At 39.8% G+C, this 18,556-nt stretch overlaps 2 protein-coding genes across 4 annotated transcripts; both read right to left on the bottom strand.

The window, feature by feature from the left end:
* Nucleotides 1–313: 313 nt before the first annotated feature.
* On the bottom strand, nt 314–3,156 carry szl (sizzled). Of its 2 annotated transcripts, XM_008411036.3 has the most exons (4): nt 1,407–3,156; nt 1,147–1,313; nt 933–1,025; nt 314–830 (listed from the first exon to the last, which is right to left on the bottom strand). In XM_008411036.3, the coding sequence occupies exons 1-4, from the start codon at nt 1,748–1,750 to the stop codon at nt 520–522; spliced, it is 915 nt and encodes a 304-aa protein (XP_008409258.1). In that variant the 5' UTR covers nt 1,751–3,156; the 3' UTR covers nt 314–519. The 2 variants fall into 2 exon arrangements, with proteins under 2 accessions (XP_008409258.1, XP_081463991.1); XM_081607865.1 differs by having other exon boundaries at nt 314–1,025.
* Nucleotides 3,157–5,447: 2,291 nt separating this feature from the next.
* Nucleotides 5,448–17,474, bottom strand: mov10l1 (Mov10 like RNA helicase 1). 2 transcript variants are annotated; one of them, XM_008411037.3, is made up of 27 exons: nt 17,315–17,474; nt 16,908–17,006; nt 16,614–16,801; nt 16,311–16,470; nt 15,664–15,776; nt 15,360–15,547; nt 14,728–14,868; nt 14,347–14,637; nt 13,713–13,910; nt 13,139–13,253; nt 12,084–12,261; nt 11,947–12,017; nt 11,777–11,868; nt 11,641–11,696; nt 10,727–10,788; nt 10,571–10,649; nt 10,299–10,477; nt 10,045–10,191; nt 9,184–9,305; nt 8,995–9,094; nt 7,685–7,831; nt 7,265–7,438; nt 6,975–7,124; nt 6,765–6,872; nt 6,076–6,216; nt 5,847–5,938; nt 5,448–5,650 (listed from the first exon to the last, which is right to left on the bottom strand). In XM_008411037.3, the coding sequence occupies exons 1-27, from the start codon at nt 17,322–17,324 to the stop codon at nt 5,632–5,634; spliced, it is 3,420 nt and encodes a 1,139-aa protein (XP_008409259.2). In that variant the 5' UTR covers nt 17,325–17,474; the 3' UTR covers nt 5,448–5,631. The 2 variants fall into 2 exon arrangements, with proteins under 2 accessions (XP_008409259.2, XP_008409260.2); XM_008411038.3 differs by having other exon boundaries at nt 16,908–17,043; nt 17,315–17,473.
* Nucleotides 17,475–18,556: the final 1,082 nt, after the last annotated feature.

Below are 18,556 nucleotides of genomic sequence, written 5' to 3'. Positions count from 1 at the left end.
ATTTAATTATATCTGTAGTAACACTGGAAATGTTATTTGTATAATGCAAGAAATAATTCTGGACCAATAACCCCTCCTTGTGGCACGCCAAAGTAAGCCACAATAAATCTTAACCCCTAAACCTCTTTACTTTGCTCACTCGTTATGTGCATTGCAAATGACTTTCTAGCCATAAAAAGACTATACTTGTTTTTTGTTTTGCATTTAGAATTATAAAAGTTAAAAATGACATTCATGCTGATGAGTGTACGCAAACTTATGACCAGAACAGTATTTGCTGAAGGACACAAACCATTTAAAATATTACGCATCATTGCAAGATATAAAATATTTTATTTGTCGTATTTGCACAAAACATAAAAAAATGTGATAAATACATCAGTATCCTCCAAGAAAATAAAATATATGAATTTACACTTAATACTATTTACAGGTCTTAGTGCATAATATTACAGCATACAGACAGAAAAAGCTGAAAAGTTACAAATTAGTGAAGAGAGTTATACGCATGTATGTACTTCAACATCTGTGATGTTTCCATTTGCGGGTTGCCAGTGCGATGCCTGCGTCTTTTTTGTGCCAGGGGAAGAAACGAACGAGAGCGATGCTGCCGTCAGGCTGCACAGAACCGGTCAGCACGTAGAGCTGCGAGCGGCCCGGACGGACCAGGGCGCTGGCGCAGCTCAGGTTGATGAGGAGCCAATCCTGGAGGAGATGCTGAGTGTCGTAAGGCAACAGAGGGCCCTGACGGATAAACTCCACACGGCCCTCGACCTGGAACTCTGGCTCCCCTGCCGGGTGGCGAAGGCGGTGGAGTTTAGCGGTGACGGCTGTGGAGGACAGAAGGACGTTAACATCTGGGAAAAACTGAGGACCTGATATAAAATCAACAAAGTGCATTTTGAGTTCTTTGACAGAATCTGGACTCCTACCAAAGTCATGATGACAAAAAGCACTGATTACTGTTTTCATTGCAGGAGCCACTTCCACAGAATGACACTTCTGGCAAACAGCTTTTGGCAAGTCTGCCAATTTAAAGAGAAAGAAAAAAAAAAGAAGTATTTTTTACTAATTGTTGACAGGAATAGGAGGCCTTAGGAAGAGCATTAAAATGAAGGATTAAAAATGTCATTTTATGCTCGTCACCTTTCAGAAAGTGGCTAAATTTTGCAAGGGGGGTTAGACACATGTCTTCCTCAGCAGCAAAGCGGTCACAGTTGAGAGCCTCGGGCCACGGATGTCCCTGGCAGGCAAGCACTGGGGCACAGCTGTCCCTCACTGCCACACACAGACTACGACAAGGCTGGATGAAGCTGAGGGAGAGAGAAAAAATTATTTACTGCAATCACAGAAAAAAAATAAAACCGGAAATTTTTTGGAAAGCTAAAAAAAAAAAAACAACTTACGTGTCGAGACAGACGGGTGCAATGATGGAGCAGAGGAAGGCTTGGGCTTGAGGATGGCAGCCGGTCTGCAGCAGGGGCCTCCAGTCCTCAGAGCGTGGCACCACCTCTCCTTCAAGGCTGCTGTGGCCTAAAAAGTTTGGCAGCCTCATCTCAGAGTATCCGACGTCTTTGCAGACTTTCATCTGGTTGGGGATGGTAACGCACCGAGTGGACTGGCCCAGGTCGAATGCCAGTAAAGGAGACGCAAAAAGAGCTACAGCCAAGAGAGCAGCCATAAGGAAAAGTTGACAAAGTCCCGGGAGCGCACAGGAGGACGAGAGGAGTCGCTTGCTTGCCCCTCTCATGAGCTTCTCCTCTTATATACAGCCAGGTGGGCCAGCTCAAATCAGCCAGCAAGTCTGTTATCAACTACCTATCAAAAGACATAGAGACGATGTGTTTGGAGACAACGGCTTGTTTTGTGATTACTGCAGACAGAAAGGAGGCAGCGAGCAGATGGAGGGTGTGTGAGACGGGGGAGGGTGACCATGGGCAATCACACCCCAGGTTTCACTGAGTGAAGAGCAGCCACAGCAATCCGCTACACTGGCTTCGAAAGTTTGAAGAGGGCGACAAAAAACAGAACATGGCACTACTGAACCAACATGTGCTACATTGTTTTATGCCCCTGGAGGCTTGCATTTTTGGAATGAATCTGAAATTTTCAGAATTTCAAAAATACAAGTTTTTTTTATGACTTTTTGGCTTTAAAATTACTGGGTTTCATTACAAGGGATTCCAGTAGTCATTTACAACCCCAATCATTTGTCCAACTAGCTGTATATTCAACCTAAAATAAAATATGTTTTTGTTACAGACTCGATGGCCATTATGGATGCTAAATTTTATGCCTAGGCCCGGTGAAATAAGAACGCCTCACTATATACAGTGAGGCATTGCTTAGTTTTAAAGACTCAAAAGTCTTTAAAACCACAAACCTATAATGTGTTTAAATTGAATTTTGTGCGACAGACCAACACAGGGGCCTCTCACTTTAACCTACAACAAGATCCTGAGGAATAACATAGCCTAGCAGCTTCCCTGCGAAAAATTAATTATTGCAAGGATGTTGTGGTCAGGGTGATATGATCAGTGCTAGCTGTCACAAATAGTTCTGTTTTGGTCTCTTATGACCAGATCATACATGGTTGAGGTGGCTTGAGCCCAAACTGAGATTATCCCACCTCTGCAGCTCCTCCAGAGTTACCAAAGGACTTTTAGCTGACTGGTTCTCTCAGCTTTGGGGGACAGCCATGAATAGGTTTGGAGTTGTGGCATAGTATTCAACTGTAATTTTTGATTATGAACAGGGTTTTGTGAATTGTCTAGGATCTTGTTTTGTAACCTCCAATAGTTTCCATGACTCCATCCATGGCTTTTCTTGTGTTTCTTGGTCACTATGTTGCCTTTTTTGTTACTGTAACAAAGCTGTACTTATTACCCTGTGGTGAACTCTAATAAGGTGACTATACAATAAGCTGTTAAGCTGTCAGGAGATGTGACTCAAAGTCTGAGAAAAAAACAAAAAAAAAAAACAGTTAAAGAGCCTGAAAATAAACCAGTCTGGATCACGAGCATGAAACCTAATTCTGAAACCCCCAATTGCATAATGCGACATTTATTTTTAGTGATTGTACATATACACCATATTTTTATCGTTTTCCTCAAAACAGCCACATCTGGATGCCGTTAACCTGATTAATATGCCAAGAGTTACACCCCATTCTCTTTAACTCCTTTATTCAAACCACTTAATGCAGCTTGATCCAACTACACTTCATTTCAATGTTTTTGTTTAGAGGTCGTCTGTCTCCAGATTTAGATGTGTATCTAAATCATGGCCAGCTCCTTCAGGCCTTTTTTTGTTTGTGAACCAGAGGTATCCACTGAACCCAGTCTGTTGGAGTTGCCCAAGTAGTCGACTCTCGAGTCTACTCCTATGTATGCGACTTCACAACAGGTCTGTCTGGAAAAGGGACAATGAATATGTAACCGGCCACAGCCGAGCCACGTTTTACGACATGATCTGAAGACTGGAGGCTGGTTCCAGATTGGGTAGACGAGTTCAGCCCATTAGAGGGGACTAACTGGGCAATTAGAGCCACAGGCCAATTTGGCTGAACAATAGGTCCACACATTTAACAAGCTCCCCCTGCCAGGAGCTCCACAGGGGTCTGTTGTCGGGCCTAATGGCCGTTGCGTAGACAGTGTGTCTGTCTTGGTAAAGGGCTGCTTGCCCCAAACTCGGTGAATGAGAAGGTTAAGCAGGAGTCAACCAGTGGTTCAACTCCAGACGAATTTTTCCAACCCACAAATGTTCATGTAAAGTTTTCAGAAGTTTGGAATCAAACTCGAAACCTAAAACATATGCTCATCAAGTCAGTCTTGAATTTATTTTGCTTTGTGACCGACATCATTGCATCTTGAGGAACATGATTTGGATGGAAAAATGACGGAATCCGTTCAGTCGTTAATGCCTGGGTACATTTTAATACGCAACAAAGTGCGATCCTATAGCACTTCATCAGAAAGTTTCAGAAATTTTCGGTATTGGGTAGGTCTTCTGTAATGACCTAAGGACAGCCTTCGCTCGGCATCAGAAAGCTTTTGCTGACCTTTTTCTTTTGTCTGCCAAAGGTATATATTAAAATGTAAATGTAACACTTATAAGTTAATGACCAAAAAAGTCTGTTGATAAACTATTTTCAGATTTGCCACTCTGTTTTGCATCTTTATCCCTTTTGCTATACTTAAAATGTGTTTAACCTGAAACTTCTAATGTATGAAGAAAACATGAATAGTAATTTTTAAGCGATTGCTTTTGTAAAAGGAACAAAAAAAAGTCATCCAAACCTGGCCAAATTGTCCTAATAACTAGCAGCAGGCATTCATGCTAGCTGGCAATGAGAAATTCACATCACCACTTGGGAATTTTGGTCCTCTCTGTTCAGCAACACTAGAGGGTTTTTGAGCATTTGCATGTTTAAAATCATATCTAAATTGCATTTAAGTCCAGATTTCAGTGAGGCCAACTCCAAAACTACTACTTTATTTCCTTCTGCTTTTTTTTCTTTTGCAGTAGTTCTCAAGAGGCGACTAATTTTATCATCAGTTTGGTGCTGAGCCAAAATGTGATTGTGCTAAAAGGCCTGTACTGACAGCGAGACATTATGCAGTATTTCCTGGTGGAGCAAAATTCATAATACTATCGTTTAAGGTTAAAAAGTTCCACATTTGTTTTGTCAGTCCACAGAATATTACCACTGAAGTTTTGGGGATCACCGAGATATTTTTTGGCGAATGTGATGAACTGATTTTTTCCCCACAGCTTATCTTAATCAAACATTAAATTCTATTGGTGACAAGAAATACTGATGTGTATTTCTTGTCACCAATAGACAAGAAATGTACTTTTTTGCGGTAAAAAACTCTGTAAGGAGGCAAATGCATTTTCACACAGCTAAATATTTCAGCATTTCTTTCAAAAACTATTAGTCGCCTTTACGTTTATGTCTCACGTCAGCCGACTATCACAATGCAATGTGATAGTCAGCTGCTTTCTGACCACGTGTTGGAGCAAAATGAGTCCTTGCAGCACATCAAAGCCTAAGGTGTGTTTAGGAAGACGGGGAAGAGAACTGGGTGTCAGCTCTGCAAACTCAGATAAAAGTTGTCTCCCCTTGTACACAGGAGACTCATACACTGAACTCCCATTTGTCCCACCCCACCCCCTCCTTTCACCACCCTGCTGGGCTCCAGCAGGACTGACAGTCCCTGCACAGACTGTCAATAGCACTCAATTGTCACATCCAGTCTCCAAGCCTTATGGGCAAAGACAGTCTGACTGATCTGAGCAGACTCTCTGCTCCCCCAAGCTCAGAATCTGCAGACAAATCCAAAAACTACCATACGTCAGATTAAACTGTCCTGCTTCTGTCTTCATTTACTGCAATATAAAAATAAAATGTCACATCAAGCACAAAAATAACTGGAGTACAGACATAATCTTTCATTTTTTTAAATTGCAGGCATCTTTCTCTTACAAAATCTAAATGTTTTCCCTCAATCAGTTATGAGGTAATCCCAAGTTTAAGAACAGTCAACACAGAAAAAGCCAAAAGTATACAAAGGAAATAGAAAAAAAATATGTAACAGAATCAGTGACACCATGTCCTTTTTACGCTCTTCACTGGTTCTCTGAAATGCTGTGGAAGTTAAAAGAGACAAAGATGATTAATTTACAGGAGAACGACAGAGATAAAACTTAATTTAGCATAAAATGATCTGAGATTTATTCATAAGTACTTCTAATCGGAAATGTGAAACAAAACTATGCAATAAGTTTCCTTTTATAAAAATACATCTTCACAAAGTTAACTTTAATGATGTCAGTTTACACACATCTGGGAAGTCCTTAGGGCCTGTGGAGGGTCGCAGCCCAGATACGCCCCGTTGCTGAAACAGTACTGCAGCAGAGCCCTGAAGCAGGGATCCTACAGGGAAACCAAAACGTTTGGAGTGTATTTTATTGGTGAACACACTGCAGTCGATGGTAGTGAGAGTAAAAACAAATACACACACGACAAAAAAGAAAAATCACAGATTTACAAAGGTTTTTCTCCCCACTCACCCTGATGAGAGTGTGGGGGTTTCCAACAATTATGAGCAGAGCTTTGGGACGGGTGATGGCCACGTTGAAGCGTTTCGGATTGGCTAGAAAACCAAGCGAACTCTGAAAATCCTCGCTTTCCACTGATTCACTAGAGCGCACCTGGATAATTGGATGATCAAAATCAATCAACTGCAATGTGGTCTTTTTGTACAATCAGAAGTACCTTTGAAAAACAATGACATGATGGCAGTAAACCATAGCAATGCCGTTGTTACGAATACTGAAGTTACACAACTGGATTATATCATAACAAAGACCAGTTATTAAACAAATATAGCATCCGAGTGCAAATCTACTAAAAATTGACCTCTTTATCCAGGTCATTAATGAAGAGTAGCATTCAGTTAAACTACTTTGAGTTTAAGGTTGCTTTAACGTGGCAGAAATCTGCACAATGGCTGAACACCGACTCATCACTAGCTGGAAAACTAAGCACTGTTACTTCAAGGGAAGATGCAAATAAGACATTTAACATAAAACAATAACTCTACAAAGACACGCTTTAGCCTTAATTATTTGAACAAGCAAAAGGACATTACAAAAGTTTTCCAAACAGTGAAACTGTTTTCTTATCCCTTCAAAATTCTTGGTAAATATAACTAAGTTTAGGTTGCAATTAAATTTACTTATAACTTATTTTGACCTACCGTCGACAAGATGATGACCAGAAACTCTTGTCCCTGGAACTCCTCCACTGAGCCCACTTTGATGTCAGACAAGCCCACCTTACCCAGCAGCACTCGAATCTTCTCACACTGGACAGCAATATGACAGCTCATCTTAAAATCTACAGTAAGTCGACCTGCGAAACTGATTTCAAACAAGTCTCTTAACCTCAGAGAAAAAGTGAAACGTACTTGCTTCCTGTAGGGGGCGATGATGCCGATGTCAGAGGGGTGCACGGGGTTGTAGAGCTTCTTTGCCAGCTGGCAGCAGTAGAGCATCACCTGCACAGCCTCTACTGGGTTGAACCATGACGGGTTGTTTCCTTCCCTCATTTCTGTGCCCTGGGACACAGAAAACCCAAAAACATGGGAACTTTCCATCCCTTCAACCTACTGCTGAAAGCGAGTAAATAAACGGGTTGCAGATACACTAATGCTTTTTTTTAAGAGCAAACATTGTGATTTTATTTGTGCGTTATTACCCTAACACCGTGGAAAAAGAGGGGGAAGTCTTTTTTGGGCAGGTTTTTCCACTGGCAGAGGGAGTCCACAATCTCCCTCTGAGCCTTGAAGCGCAGCTCCCCCAGGTAGAAGAGCTTGGAGGGCAGAATAAGCAGCGCCTCATGGGAACGGTAGTTGTAGATTAACTTGGTCACCTATTAGAGAAAAGCATGCTTGTACAAACAAAGGGGCATTCAAACAATTATCTATGTAAAGAAAAAAGAAATAAATTGTTCTTATGTGGAAAATTTGTGACATTGGTCCTCTTCACGCTTTTGTTTCTGGACAAACATTTCAAATAGATTTTTGGACATTATTGTGATGCCGGTTGGCAGAAGAAGAAAAAAAAACACCCTAAAATGTTTATGACGTCATAAATGTTTCCCAATCAGAGAACTAACCAGTTTAGGATTATATCCCCAGTCCTGTTTGGTGTATAGTGGGTTGGTCATCAGCCTCTCCAGTAAAGACATGCCCAACCCAAAGGCATTGGCAAGGTTGGACTTCACTATGGGACCCAGTTGGCAGGGGTCTCCAGCCAGCACTATCTGAGGAGGAAAGCAGGAAGCATCATTATTCAACAACAAAGCTAAGTTCATTCCCTCTTTTACAATAAATATATAGTGGTTACTCCAATCCAATACGTTACTATTTCTAAACAATTTGAGAATGTCTTTGGTTTGGTTATTTCACATGAATCACATTGGATTTAATGAATAAGCACTTTTGGATGAATTTTCGGACAACACCTAAAACGCATCACTGTTTCCTTGGTGCCAAATGTGCTCAAACCTTAAAATGAAAAACTGACTGAAACTAGTAAAATGTTACTGTTCACAGTAAAACCAGTCCTGTATTCGCCACTCAGTGAGGAAAAAGCCAACAATTCAAAACTATGTAAAAGAAAAGGACCAATAATCAGTTGGAAACGCAATGATGGACAAACCTTCTGCTTTAATTCATTCAAACAGGACATGACTTACAAAAATTAAGTGTTTGGCCATACAGGGTTTCTGCAGGTTTCACCAACTCAATTTAAGACTTTTTGAAAGGAATTTAAGACCTTTATCTCCACAGAATGTGTGGATATATTTGAACCATGATAGGTGCAAAAAAGGTAGCTAGCTTGCTAGCTAGCAAGGATATGTTAGCAGTGAGTTACCAGTAAACTCAACAGTCTAGAGACGTCGGAGATCAGTGCGACTCCAACTTTTGCCAGACAGAAAACTCCAGAGGGGAAAAAATACACAGAATATGAGATTAAATGGTTCTGTCAAGACTAAATTTAATATCTGTGATTAACACAGTAAAGGCCATTTCACAGCCTTAATTTTCGATACAAGAACTTAAGACTTCTTAAGGCTGTGCAGACCTGCTATTATATTAAGAAAAAAAAAAAGAAAAAAAATTGGCAATTTAAAACACTATTGTTATGGTGTGTTTTGCTGTAAGAGGGACTGGTGCACTTCACAAAATGGGTGGCATCATAAGGAGAGAGCTTGATGAAGATAAAAGTGTGTGTAAGGCAAGGCAGCCTACAAACCTGGCTCAGCTACATCTAAATAACTGGTTAAACTGAAGCCTTCATGTGTTTCATCCTGGAAAAAACCCTCCAGCTCAAACGCATCATAATGAGGTCAAGATTAATACGACATTTATGCTGATGAGAGCATTTCCGACCGGTGTGGAAAGTAAGCTCATTTGCTCTAACCTGTCCATCTCTCTCCGAGATGAGGCTGATGGGGATCAGAGACTCGGGCTCAGTGGCTTGGCCAGCCTCATCCAGAAACACATGAGTAAAATGTCCCTCTCTGAAAAACAAAGAAATTAATATTCAACTAAGACAGTACATAATGTGTATATGTATTCACTTTAATCATATCTCAAAGATTGATCTTACTGTATTCCAATATTATGGAACATGCCAGCACTGGAGCAGGTGCTGACGACAATCCTATGGAAAGCAGCATGACGGATGTCTTCTCCAGCCCGGGAGTACGGCTGCAGCACTTCAGGAATAGACTAAAAAAAGTAACTGGTAAATAATCCGCCATCTAAGCAACACTGTAGATATACAGGGTGGATATAGTGACTTGCAAAAGCTACACACATCCCTTGAACTTTTTCCACATGTTGTGAATTTAAATGTTTTCGTAAAGAAAAATCCAAAAGGTATGTTATGGATTTACATTCAGCCTCCCAGTGCAGGATCACTTCATACAGTCATGTAAAGAGATCAGATTTTACCAGCATCAGGTTTGCAGCTTTATACACCAAAGTATCTGCTCAATCCTCTTTGCGAATTAGCTGAAGCTCAGATCAAGCATCAACTTTCAAAGTCCTGCCACAGTTTCTCAACTGGATTTAGAATGGGACTTTGAAAAATTATAGCACATAAATACCCTATGATCTCAACCATAATACTGAATATTTGGCTGTATGCTTAGGGTTATGACCAGTTTGAAAGTGAAATTCTGTACTGGTCAAGTCCTATGCACCACTTAGGTAATTTCTAAAGGCAGTTTAGTTTCACTTGATTTCATTTACAGGAATCGGAGAAGAAAGGGCTGAATACAAATTTGTTAATAAAAAAAAAAAATATACCATCTTTAAATTCCGTCCCGTAAGCTTTACAATTTTTTTTGTGTACGCCTACTACATAAAATCCCCAAAATACGTTATGGTTTGTAGTTGGACGGGGCCGTCCTCATGAATTATGAAAGCGGTCGATGAGGAAACCATTAATGCTGCTGTGCAGTACCTCAGTCTCCCTAGAGGAGGCATTAACACGGGCCAGGCTAGCGGCATGCAGAAAGCCGCTGTGATGCAGACGCACGCAGATGAGGTCAGCGGCGCTGTTGGACGGCGTGCAGACGAGCACCCGACAGCTGGGCAGGAAGTGGTAGACCTGGAGGTCGAGAGGCTTCATAGGATTATCCAGGTAAAGGAAAATAATTTGTAGATGATAACACGCACAAGAGTTGAAGAACCTAGATGGATAATTAGTGAATGCACCTGCAGTATGATTTCAATAAGAGTGATGGTCTTCCCGGTTCCTGGAGGTCCAAACAGCACGTAAGGAAGAGGGCGACATTCTGCCTCCAGGACCCTCTTCACTGCCTCCTTCTGACAGGGGTTAAGGTCTGGGTTAAAAAACTGCCCTTTTCTGGGCATTGGTTTGGAGGTTTGTTTTCCTTTGAGAAGAAATGTTACAATTGTTATGTTAACTTTTGATTCAAAAACAACAAAAAACAAGCAGATTCTGTATAGATTTAAAAATCTGACACCTTTGCCTTTAGTCTGTGTGGCCTTCGACTTTATATCGACACACGCGCTCGACGCGTCTCCATTTTCCGCTGGTGGATTCTGGTGATTATATGGGATTCTGAAGATATTCTCTTTTTAGATTTGGTTTAATTTGAAGTCTGTTAGTTACGGCCTACCTCGTCCATCCATTCTCCAGTCCACAGGTGGGTTTGAGGCGACACTCTGGAGGGGAAGAGAACTAAACAAGAAATTAACACCTAAAACCTTACTTTTTCTGTAAAAGTGATTCAAAACGCCAGTGAAAGAAAGAGAGGGAAGAATGATGCATTCACTTTGAAGGCTAATGCTTTTTCTTTCCTTGTTTGTTCACCTTAGAAGAGGTTAAATGATACAACTAGCACCCCCTGGTGGGTAATGTAGTGATGTGCCACTACAATGTGCCCTCCCACAAAAAAATTACTAAATAAAATAATCCAGACTGTTACACACATGAGGATTTTTGGTGATTTGATTAAAAAAATGAAAAATTAAAAGCAAAACCTATTGTCTACATCTGCTAATCCTTACAGTGTTTGGGGATGGAGGGGGACTGACATTTGGATTCCCAAAGAAAAGAGATGACCTTTCAGAAATGTATCTTACAAATAAAAGTTTCAGACTGTGAGTAAGATTACCGATGCCAAAAAATATTAAAAAGACCTTTTTGAAACACAAAGGGAGTCATCATTGCTACTTGTTTGATATTTTATATGACATCAAAACATGAAATTTATTAAGCAACGGAAATTTTCTGTAAAGATTACAGATGTATTCAAACATGTATAAAAATAAAGTTAAGCATTTTTCTCCAGACAATAAGTGCTGTGAAATTAATCTTTTGCAGAGTGGTCACAATTGACGATTTCTGATGAAAATTTTCAAAGAAAATTTACCAGGAAAAAGTTGCAAAAAAAAGTAAATGATTAAATGTTTATAAAACCGCAAATAAGCTTCACAATTGACCACAGACGTAATGATCTCACATATATTCACTTTGCCACCATTAATAGGGTTCTGTCTAGAAAAATGAAAAAAAAAAAACACTACTTACTCTCCCCAAGATGCTTTGTCAGCTCAAGAGCATTGTGACATCGCCTTATGGTTAACCTAAAAAGAAAAACAATAAAATAAAAATCCCAGACATCAGAAACATTCCAAATAATCCCTAATCTATTCCTTCTCCTTACCTGTTGTAGGTGAACTCGACGTCAAGAGGCTCGCCGAGGTAGCTGTGGTGAAAGTTTGAATTCACTCTCAAACTCACGTTCTCGTCACTGATCTGAACAGGACCATAAAGGCACTAGATTAGAACAGAAGGAATGTGCAGAGATGCTCCAGAGCCAAACAAATGGGTTACCTTGGTGACGTAGCTGATGTACTCCATCTCCAAACCGTCGCTCTGTAGCTTCTTCAGTAAAACTCTGTCTCCTGTGGAGAAAACTCGTTAACAGAAACCTACACGACATTCAACGGCCATGCTGAAGGTCGCATCACCTGTGTTAAGATTAGGTCTGCCTTCAGCCAACCCAAGCACCTCGAGGTGCAGGCAGATGCCTCCTTTGCGCAGGAGCGCTCCACTGATGGAGAACTCCCTTAATTCCTTTTCTGCATTCAGCTCTTCAAGCCACAGAAGAGTCGAGAATCTTGAAAACATGTTGGACGGTGAGAGAGCCTGAATGTAGGAGGACAGCATGACACTTTACTTGATCTGCAATCTACTTTTTCTCTGCATATTTCTTTGGCGATCATAAAATCTCACTAATATAGGTTTGAAGGAAACACCAAACCATCTACAAAAAAAAAAAAAAAAAAAAAAGTTTTGAGAGACATCGTGTTCCCTAGCATTAATAGCTATTTTGCAAAAGCATGAACTCAAAAGCCAAAATCGTTTGGCGAGCTTGAAGCTCTGTTGTAATTTATGACTCGGAAAGTAGAGGCTGGCTCAAAATGATCTGGACAGGAGATGCATAGCTACGGATTCGTTTCAATTAATGAAAAGTGAGTTTCAGTAATTCGGTTCAAAAAGTGAAACATGTTTCGCACTTTTACTTCTGGTTATATTCCATATTCAAAAATACTTCATTGATTCCAAAGGAAAGTTAAATGTTAAAATTAAGCAATAAAAATTTTTTAATTCACTTTCCCCGGATAGTACATACAACACTTCTCGTTACAGAAGTGTTGTGATTTGTCCTGAAAAACTGTGGGGAGGAGTTCGACTGGACTCTCTTCAAAAACATGTGCCGTGTCAACAAAGTTTATTGAATGAGACTCTTTTTGAGTTACATGTACAAGATCTTTGTGGCCATATCTATGATAACATTCAATTTAAAGCAAAAACTGTTGATTATTAAAGAAATATGTTGTGCTCTGACCAATATTTTCTATTTGAAAAAGGTTTTTGTCAATAAAAACCCCCAAAAAACAAAAACAAGTCCATATCAACCGCTGGGGCTGTCTAGCCAAATTTATTTTTACTGCTCTCACATTGCAGTCAAAGGGTGAATAGTTAATCTTTATGCATCAAACCTAATGATGGCTATGCTCACCTCTCCTAAGCATGGCTGAACAGCCAGCACGTCCTTCTCTGACTCCACACAGTCTCTCAGAGCCTTCGGCACCGGAAAGCTTGGCAGGAAGTTTGGCAACCGTCGCTTACTGAGCCTGGAGGTGGGAGAGTCGAACAAGAATCAACATGGATAATCTTGATCTAAACAGCTTAATCTCTCAGAGGATGGAAAATAACACCAGCCGCTGAGGTCGGCCATACTAGGATTAAATATCGATGCCAGAAACAGCAGCAGAAAAAAAAGGAAGAAAAAAGAAAAAGAGCACAAAAAACTAAAAATATTTTGTATTTTTATCCAACTAGTTTATCCAGCATTTTGAAAATAAACCTAAGTCTAATTACTAACTAATAACTCCATGAAAACAAATTGCAAACTGCATAGCAGGTATAACTTCAGATCTGGATAAGTTTAGCAAAAAAAAGAAAACATGCATTATACATCTTTCTTTAAATATTTTCTAGCATTTAAAGAATATAACAATTTTGAAACTTGCATTAATTTCCCAAATCCTTACTTATTGATTAGTAACAGGTTTAATGAGCTCTTTAGTTACCTCGGCACACTTTTTGGAGCCGAGACTGTGACAATGTGGGAGGGGGCTTTTGAGAGCACCTTGGCATTACTGGGACAATAAACCTCAGAGGGCTTCAGCAGGTTTTCATCCTCACTGCCCACTGTGACCAGAAGACGCCTCCCGATGGTGAAAGAAGAGAAGTGCAGCAACAGTAGTTCAGTGCAGCATCCAAGGCTCCTGGAGGAATCCCAACATGCACAAAAATATAGAATGCGCCACACAGAAGTATTCATGCAAAATGATTTTCTTTTTAAATTTTGATGCAATAAAAATTTGTTCTATATGAATGAGCAAAAGAAATTATGACTGAAATAAAGCTACAACACATTGGAAAAAATATATATTAAAAATTGTTACCCATCCTTGCATTAGGCATAACGCCAGACTTACAAACGCATGTCACACTTTTACGATTCTTATTTGCATAAAAATGATTAAAAATAATGTATCCTCCCTCCATCTGTTACAGCTATGCACTACTTAGTGCTGGACAATCACATAAAATCCCAACACAATAGTTAGTGGTTGTAAGCCAGGAGTGAAATTTTAAAGGAATATGAATCATTCTGCAAGACATGATGCGTATTTATATGCACTTTTAGGGACACCTTACTTTGCTTTACAGGCGATAACAACAGACACTCTTTCTCCTGGGGATATTTCCACCTCTCTCTCCTTTCTTGCGTCGTGAGGTAGGACTGCGTCTGTCTGCATTGCACTATTTTCTCTTTCTACTTCCTTTGCATCTCCGACTTGTTCCTCTGAGGACTCTGGGAAATTTTTGTGAACAGGTTTCTGTCTCTGGTTGGGTGACGTGCAGACGGTAACCATGGTAAACTGCTCTGCAGAGTCCCACCCAGCAAAGTCGCAGCACTTCAGTGTTTGAGACTCTGAGCCATTATTTCTGTTACGGAAAAGAGAGACAGAGATGAACAAGCATTCACTCCGTCTTCAAATTGCTGGCATTTATACCAAAAAGGCAAAACCAGCTCACTGTATCCACAGCACCAGCTCACATCTCTCCCCCAGCATCAAATCCCCAAACTGTCCGTAGTCTGATACGTCGATCCCGCCTTTGTTTTCCAAGAGGTGATTCAACTCGGCCTCCAGGAGAGGCTCAGCAGTAAAATTCATACTGCAACCGGAAAAATAAAACACAAAGATCAGCAAGACAGAAAAAGACACATTTAAAAAAAAGTTAATTTGGTTATTTATCAGTCTTTTATGGCCGAAACAATTAATCAAGATTAACTGTGATCAAACAATTATTGCAATAATTGTCAGCTAATACATAACTCATCAACTTGTGTACATGTAAAAAAGCCATTTGCTGAGAGAACGCTCTCAGAGCAGCAATTGAACTAAAACTGTAGAAAAACACATACACTCTGCATTTAAGATCAAATAAAAAAAACTCAAGGTACATAGTTTTAGCTTCACCTGGTTCAAATTCTGTATGAAGTCTTCTATTAATCACCTTAATTCAATTGTTTTTTCACATTTTAATGCATTTGTAATATCACATAAGAGGCTTAAACGAAAAATCTGCTAAATGTGACCATTTTATTAATCTTCTTAGCCAATCTGATATAGATCAAACAACCTGATCTATATTTTCAGTGGTACCTCTGATGGCAGGGCGCAATGCAGAGGGCTCTCCAAGAGTAGAAGGACTGACAGCTCTCCACCATCACCAAGTTGACCAGATCCCCTGGTGAAGGCTTGTATTCGGCTGGCAGGAGCAGAGAGTCCAAGCTAAAGAAAACACTGTCCTCCACCACTCCGCTGTTCCCATACACACTAGTCACTCGCACCTGGAAACAGAGAGCCGCTCAGATGAGGTCACAAAACTCAACTAAAGGAAATGATCCAGGTTCAACACCACAGATTTATGTAATGAATATATTATAAAAATAAAAATGATAAGCACCTGGTTTAGGCGACTATAGCGTAATGGAGCCACAGAATGAGCTTGGGTGGTCCACTGGGTGGGGTTGATGTAAAACTTAGCTTGAATCCAGTCACCTTTCATTGGTTCATAACCTGTCAGAGAGAAAAGAAGCTCACAAAGCAAATCCCTCTGTATAAACACAGTCAGCATAACAAGCTTTTATCAGATTTGGAAATATTCTATGTTTTTAATCAATGACATCACCTCTTACTTGAGCTGGATAATATGGCTTAAAAATACAATCTCAGATTTGTTTTTTTTACTTTTTCTTTGACCTGTCTTTTCTTAAAAAGGACTGCACCGTGCAAAATCCACCTTTTAGCACTCAAATACATTTTGTTGTGTTTGTTTGTCTTGAGTCTTATGGAGTGCAGACATTTAATTTAGTATATTTAAAATGAATTGTAGAAAAAAAAAATAGAGAACTTAAGCTCAGAGAACATAGTCTATATCATACATTTTTGTTTAATTTTATGAGGCGACAAAATGGGAGACAGTACAAGCAGAATGAAAAGTTCTGCTCAGTAAACAACTTTGGTAACTCGATTTAACTTGTGCAGTGTAAGCAAGATATCCAAGGGCTGTGAACTTCAAAGTCTTATTAAATTAAAAGTTTATCTCGCTACCTTCTGAAAGGCTGTAACGTGTGAAGTATGTGGTCTGATTGATGTAGCCACTATCGCCGTCAAACGACGTCACGGTTCCTATGAGAGGGCGCAGCTGCATGCTGTCTGCTTCTAAGGAGGTCCTCCCTCCGTCTTCCCAGGCATCTGCAATTTTCTCTACCTGAATAAGAGAATGCTGAATTTTGCAAGCCTGACAAACCAAAACCTCATTGCAAACTTGATCTGTAATTTCCGAAAGGAGCCAATGGCCAACCAACAAGAAGAGACTGATTTAAATTAAATGATGGATGAGGGGGTCCTCACCCTCAGAGCTTTCCATCCTTTCTCAGCACCATCTCTGATTGCGATGCAGTTCACCTGGTCTCCCTCTTCTAGTGGAATTCCGCCCAAAACCTCACTGCTTGTGAAGTATATGGCATCGTCTATCATCCCGTAGTCCAAACACAGCTGCGTCACCACGCTGCCCCGCAGATGGCGGATGTCCTCTGTGCCTGAGCAGAAAACCCACACCAAAAATAAATAAATAGAAAAACAAACAAACCCGACAGACTACTGTGCGAATGTGTCGCAATCTAGAGGAAGACTAGCTGCGCTTACCAGGGCTTTCCATGAAGATGTTGTCTCCACCTGCATCAGCTGTTCTCCAAATCGAAGAAACTAGCTTGGTTAGCACGCAGCGCACAGATGTGAGCATATCTGCGGGAAATGGGAGCAGCGTAGCTAGCTATCCGAGCTACGAAAGCAAATTCAACATTAAATATGCTTAAGTGTTAATACAGTTTATTGAATGCACAATTTGTAGTGTATTTCGGTGTGAAAATAAGCAGCAAATGACAGTTACTGGAATAAGAAAATAAGCTTTTCAGTGTACTCCAGTAGCTAATGTCGAGACAAAGCCAGCCTCGACATTAGCTACTGCATAAAACTAGATAAATATTGTGGAAAAAAAAAATAATAATAATAATAAATCTCCAGCGGAAGTAGTGAAAATATAAGCGGCTTACCGCGTTTCATACAAGTTATTAGATATTAAAGAACACTTCAAGCGTTGTGTCAAGATTTTTTGCAGATTTCGGCGGCAGGTGTGCGTGAGTGACGAGCGCTGATGAGGGTGGGGTCATCAAGCATGCGGCCACGTTACCATAAGGCGGCGCAAGAGCAACCAAAGTGACGATGAACGTGTGAGGTAAAAAAATAAAGCGAGGCAGCACACTCTTTTTTTTAAAGATCGACCATTTTATATATATATATATATATATATATATATATTTGTTTGTTTGTTTTTTTAAAATAAAAATAGAATACATTTTCTTATATCTGGTTTTATTTGTAGAAAGTTATGTAAAAAAAAACACATCTAAAAACTTGCCATTATGTTCTGTAAATGTAATTCTATCATTAATGTAATGTGTATATAATATTATTAATCTAAATCTATTATCTATTTTTATTTACTAAGCAATCTTGATTACAATATTTAAGTCATAGCACAGTCAGCTCTCCTCACTTGAATAGATCAGCTTCCATTGTATGTCAAAAAGTTTTTGCTTCCACCACAAGAGGGCAGTGGTGGCGCTCTTTGAGCACAGGACAGAGTCCGTCTCTTCAACACAGAGCAAATGAGGCCAAGCGAAGGAAATAGATCAGATACTCATCTCATTCTGTTGCTATATGTAGAAATTCAACTAATATTGTTTAGCAAAGACATATAACATGTAAAAAAAAGCTATTTTATGTAACAACCAGAGGAAATTGCTCACTATATGATGTTGAATAAGTCTCTTTTTCCTGCAATGTCTGAATTTCACAATATACAAGGACACTCCAAAAGGCATGTGGTCACTTGGGAAAAAATAATTAAATCTAAGCAAAGTTAAAAAAAAAAATTGTAATTTTTTACAACATCTCCTCTAACAATTCCCTTAAAATAAATGGAACTTAAGCATTTATTTAATGTTCACACAACTTTTTTTTTTAAGTTGAGTACTCCATGATTTCATGTTTTATCGGAGCACAAATATCACATTACACAGATGTCCATTTTTATTCACCACTGATCGCTCGGGTTGATGAGAAGTCATGTTTATTTTGCACCAAGCAAAGTGAGAAGAATGGTACTGTATGAGAGGGCTAAAAAAATTCTAGGAAGTAGCAGTCAAGAGTGGCATCTACCAAGGGTCATGTTGCCAAAACAGCTGCTAGATGCTGCCTACATGCCAACTGGTTGTTTAGGAGGCATGCCAGGA

The sequence above is a fragment of the Poecilia reticulata genome, chromosome 6 (genome assembly GCF_904066995.2).
Source record: "Poecilia reticulata chromosome 6, P_reticulata-male-v2, whole genome shotgun sequence".
In the NCBI taxonomy this organism is placed as follows: Eukaryota; Metazoa; Chordata; class Actinopteri; order Cyprinodontiformes; family Poeciliidae; genus Poecilia; species Poecilia reticulata.
This window is presented reverse-complemented; position numbering and strand designations above follow the sequence as displayed.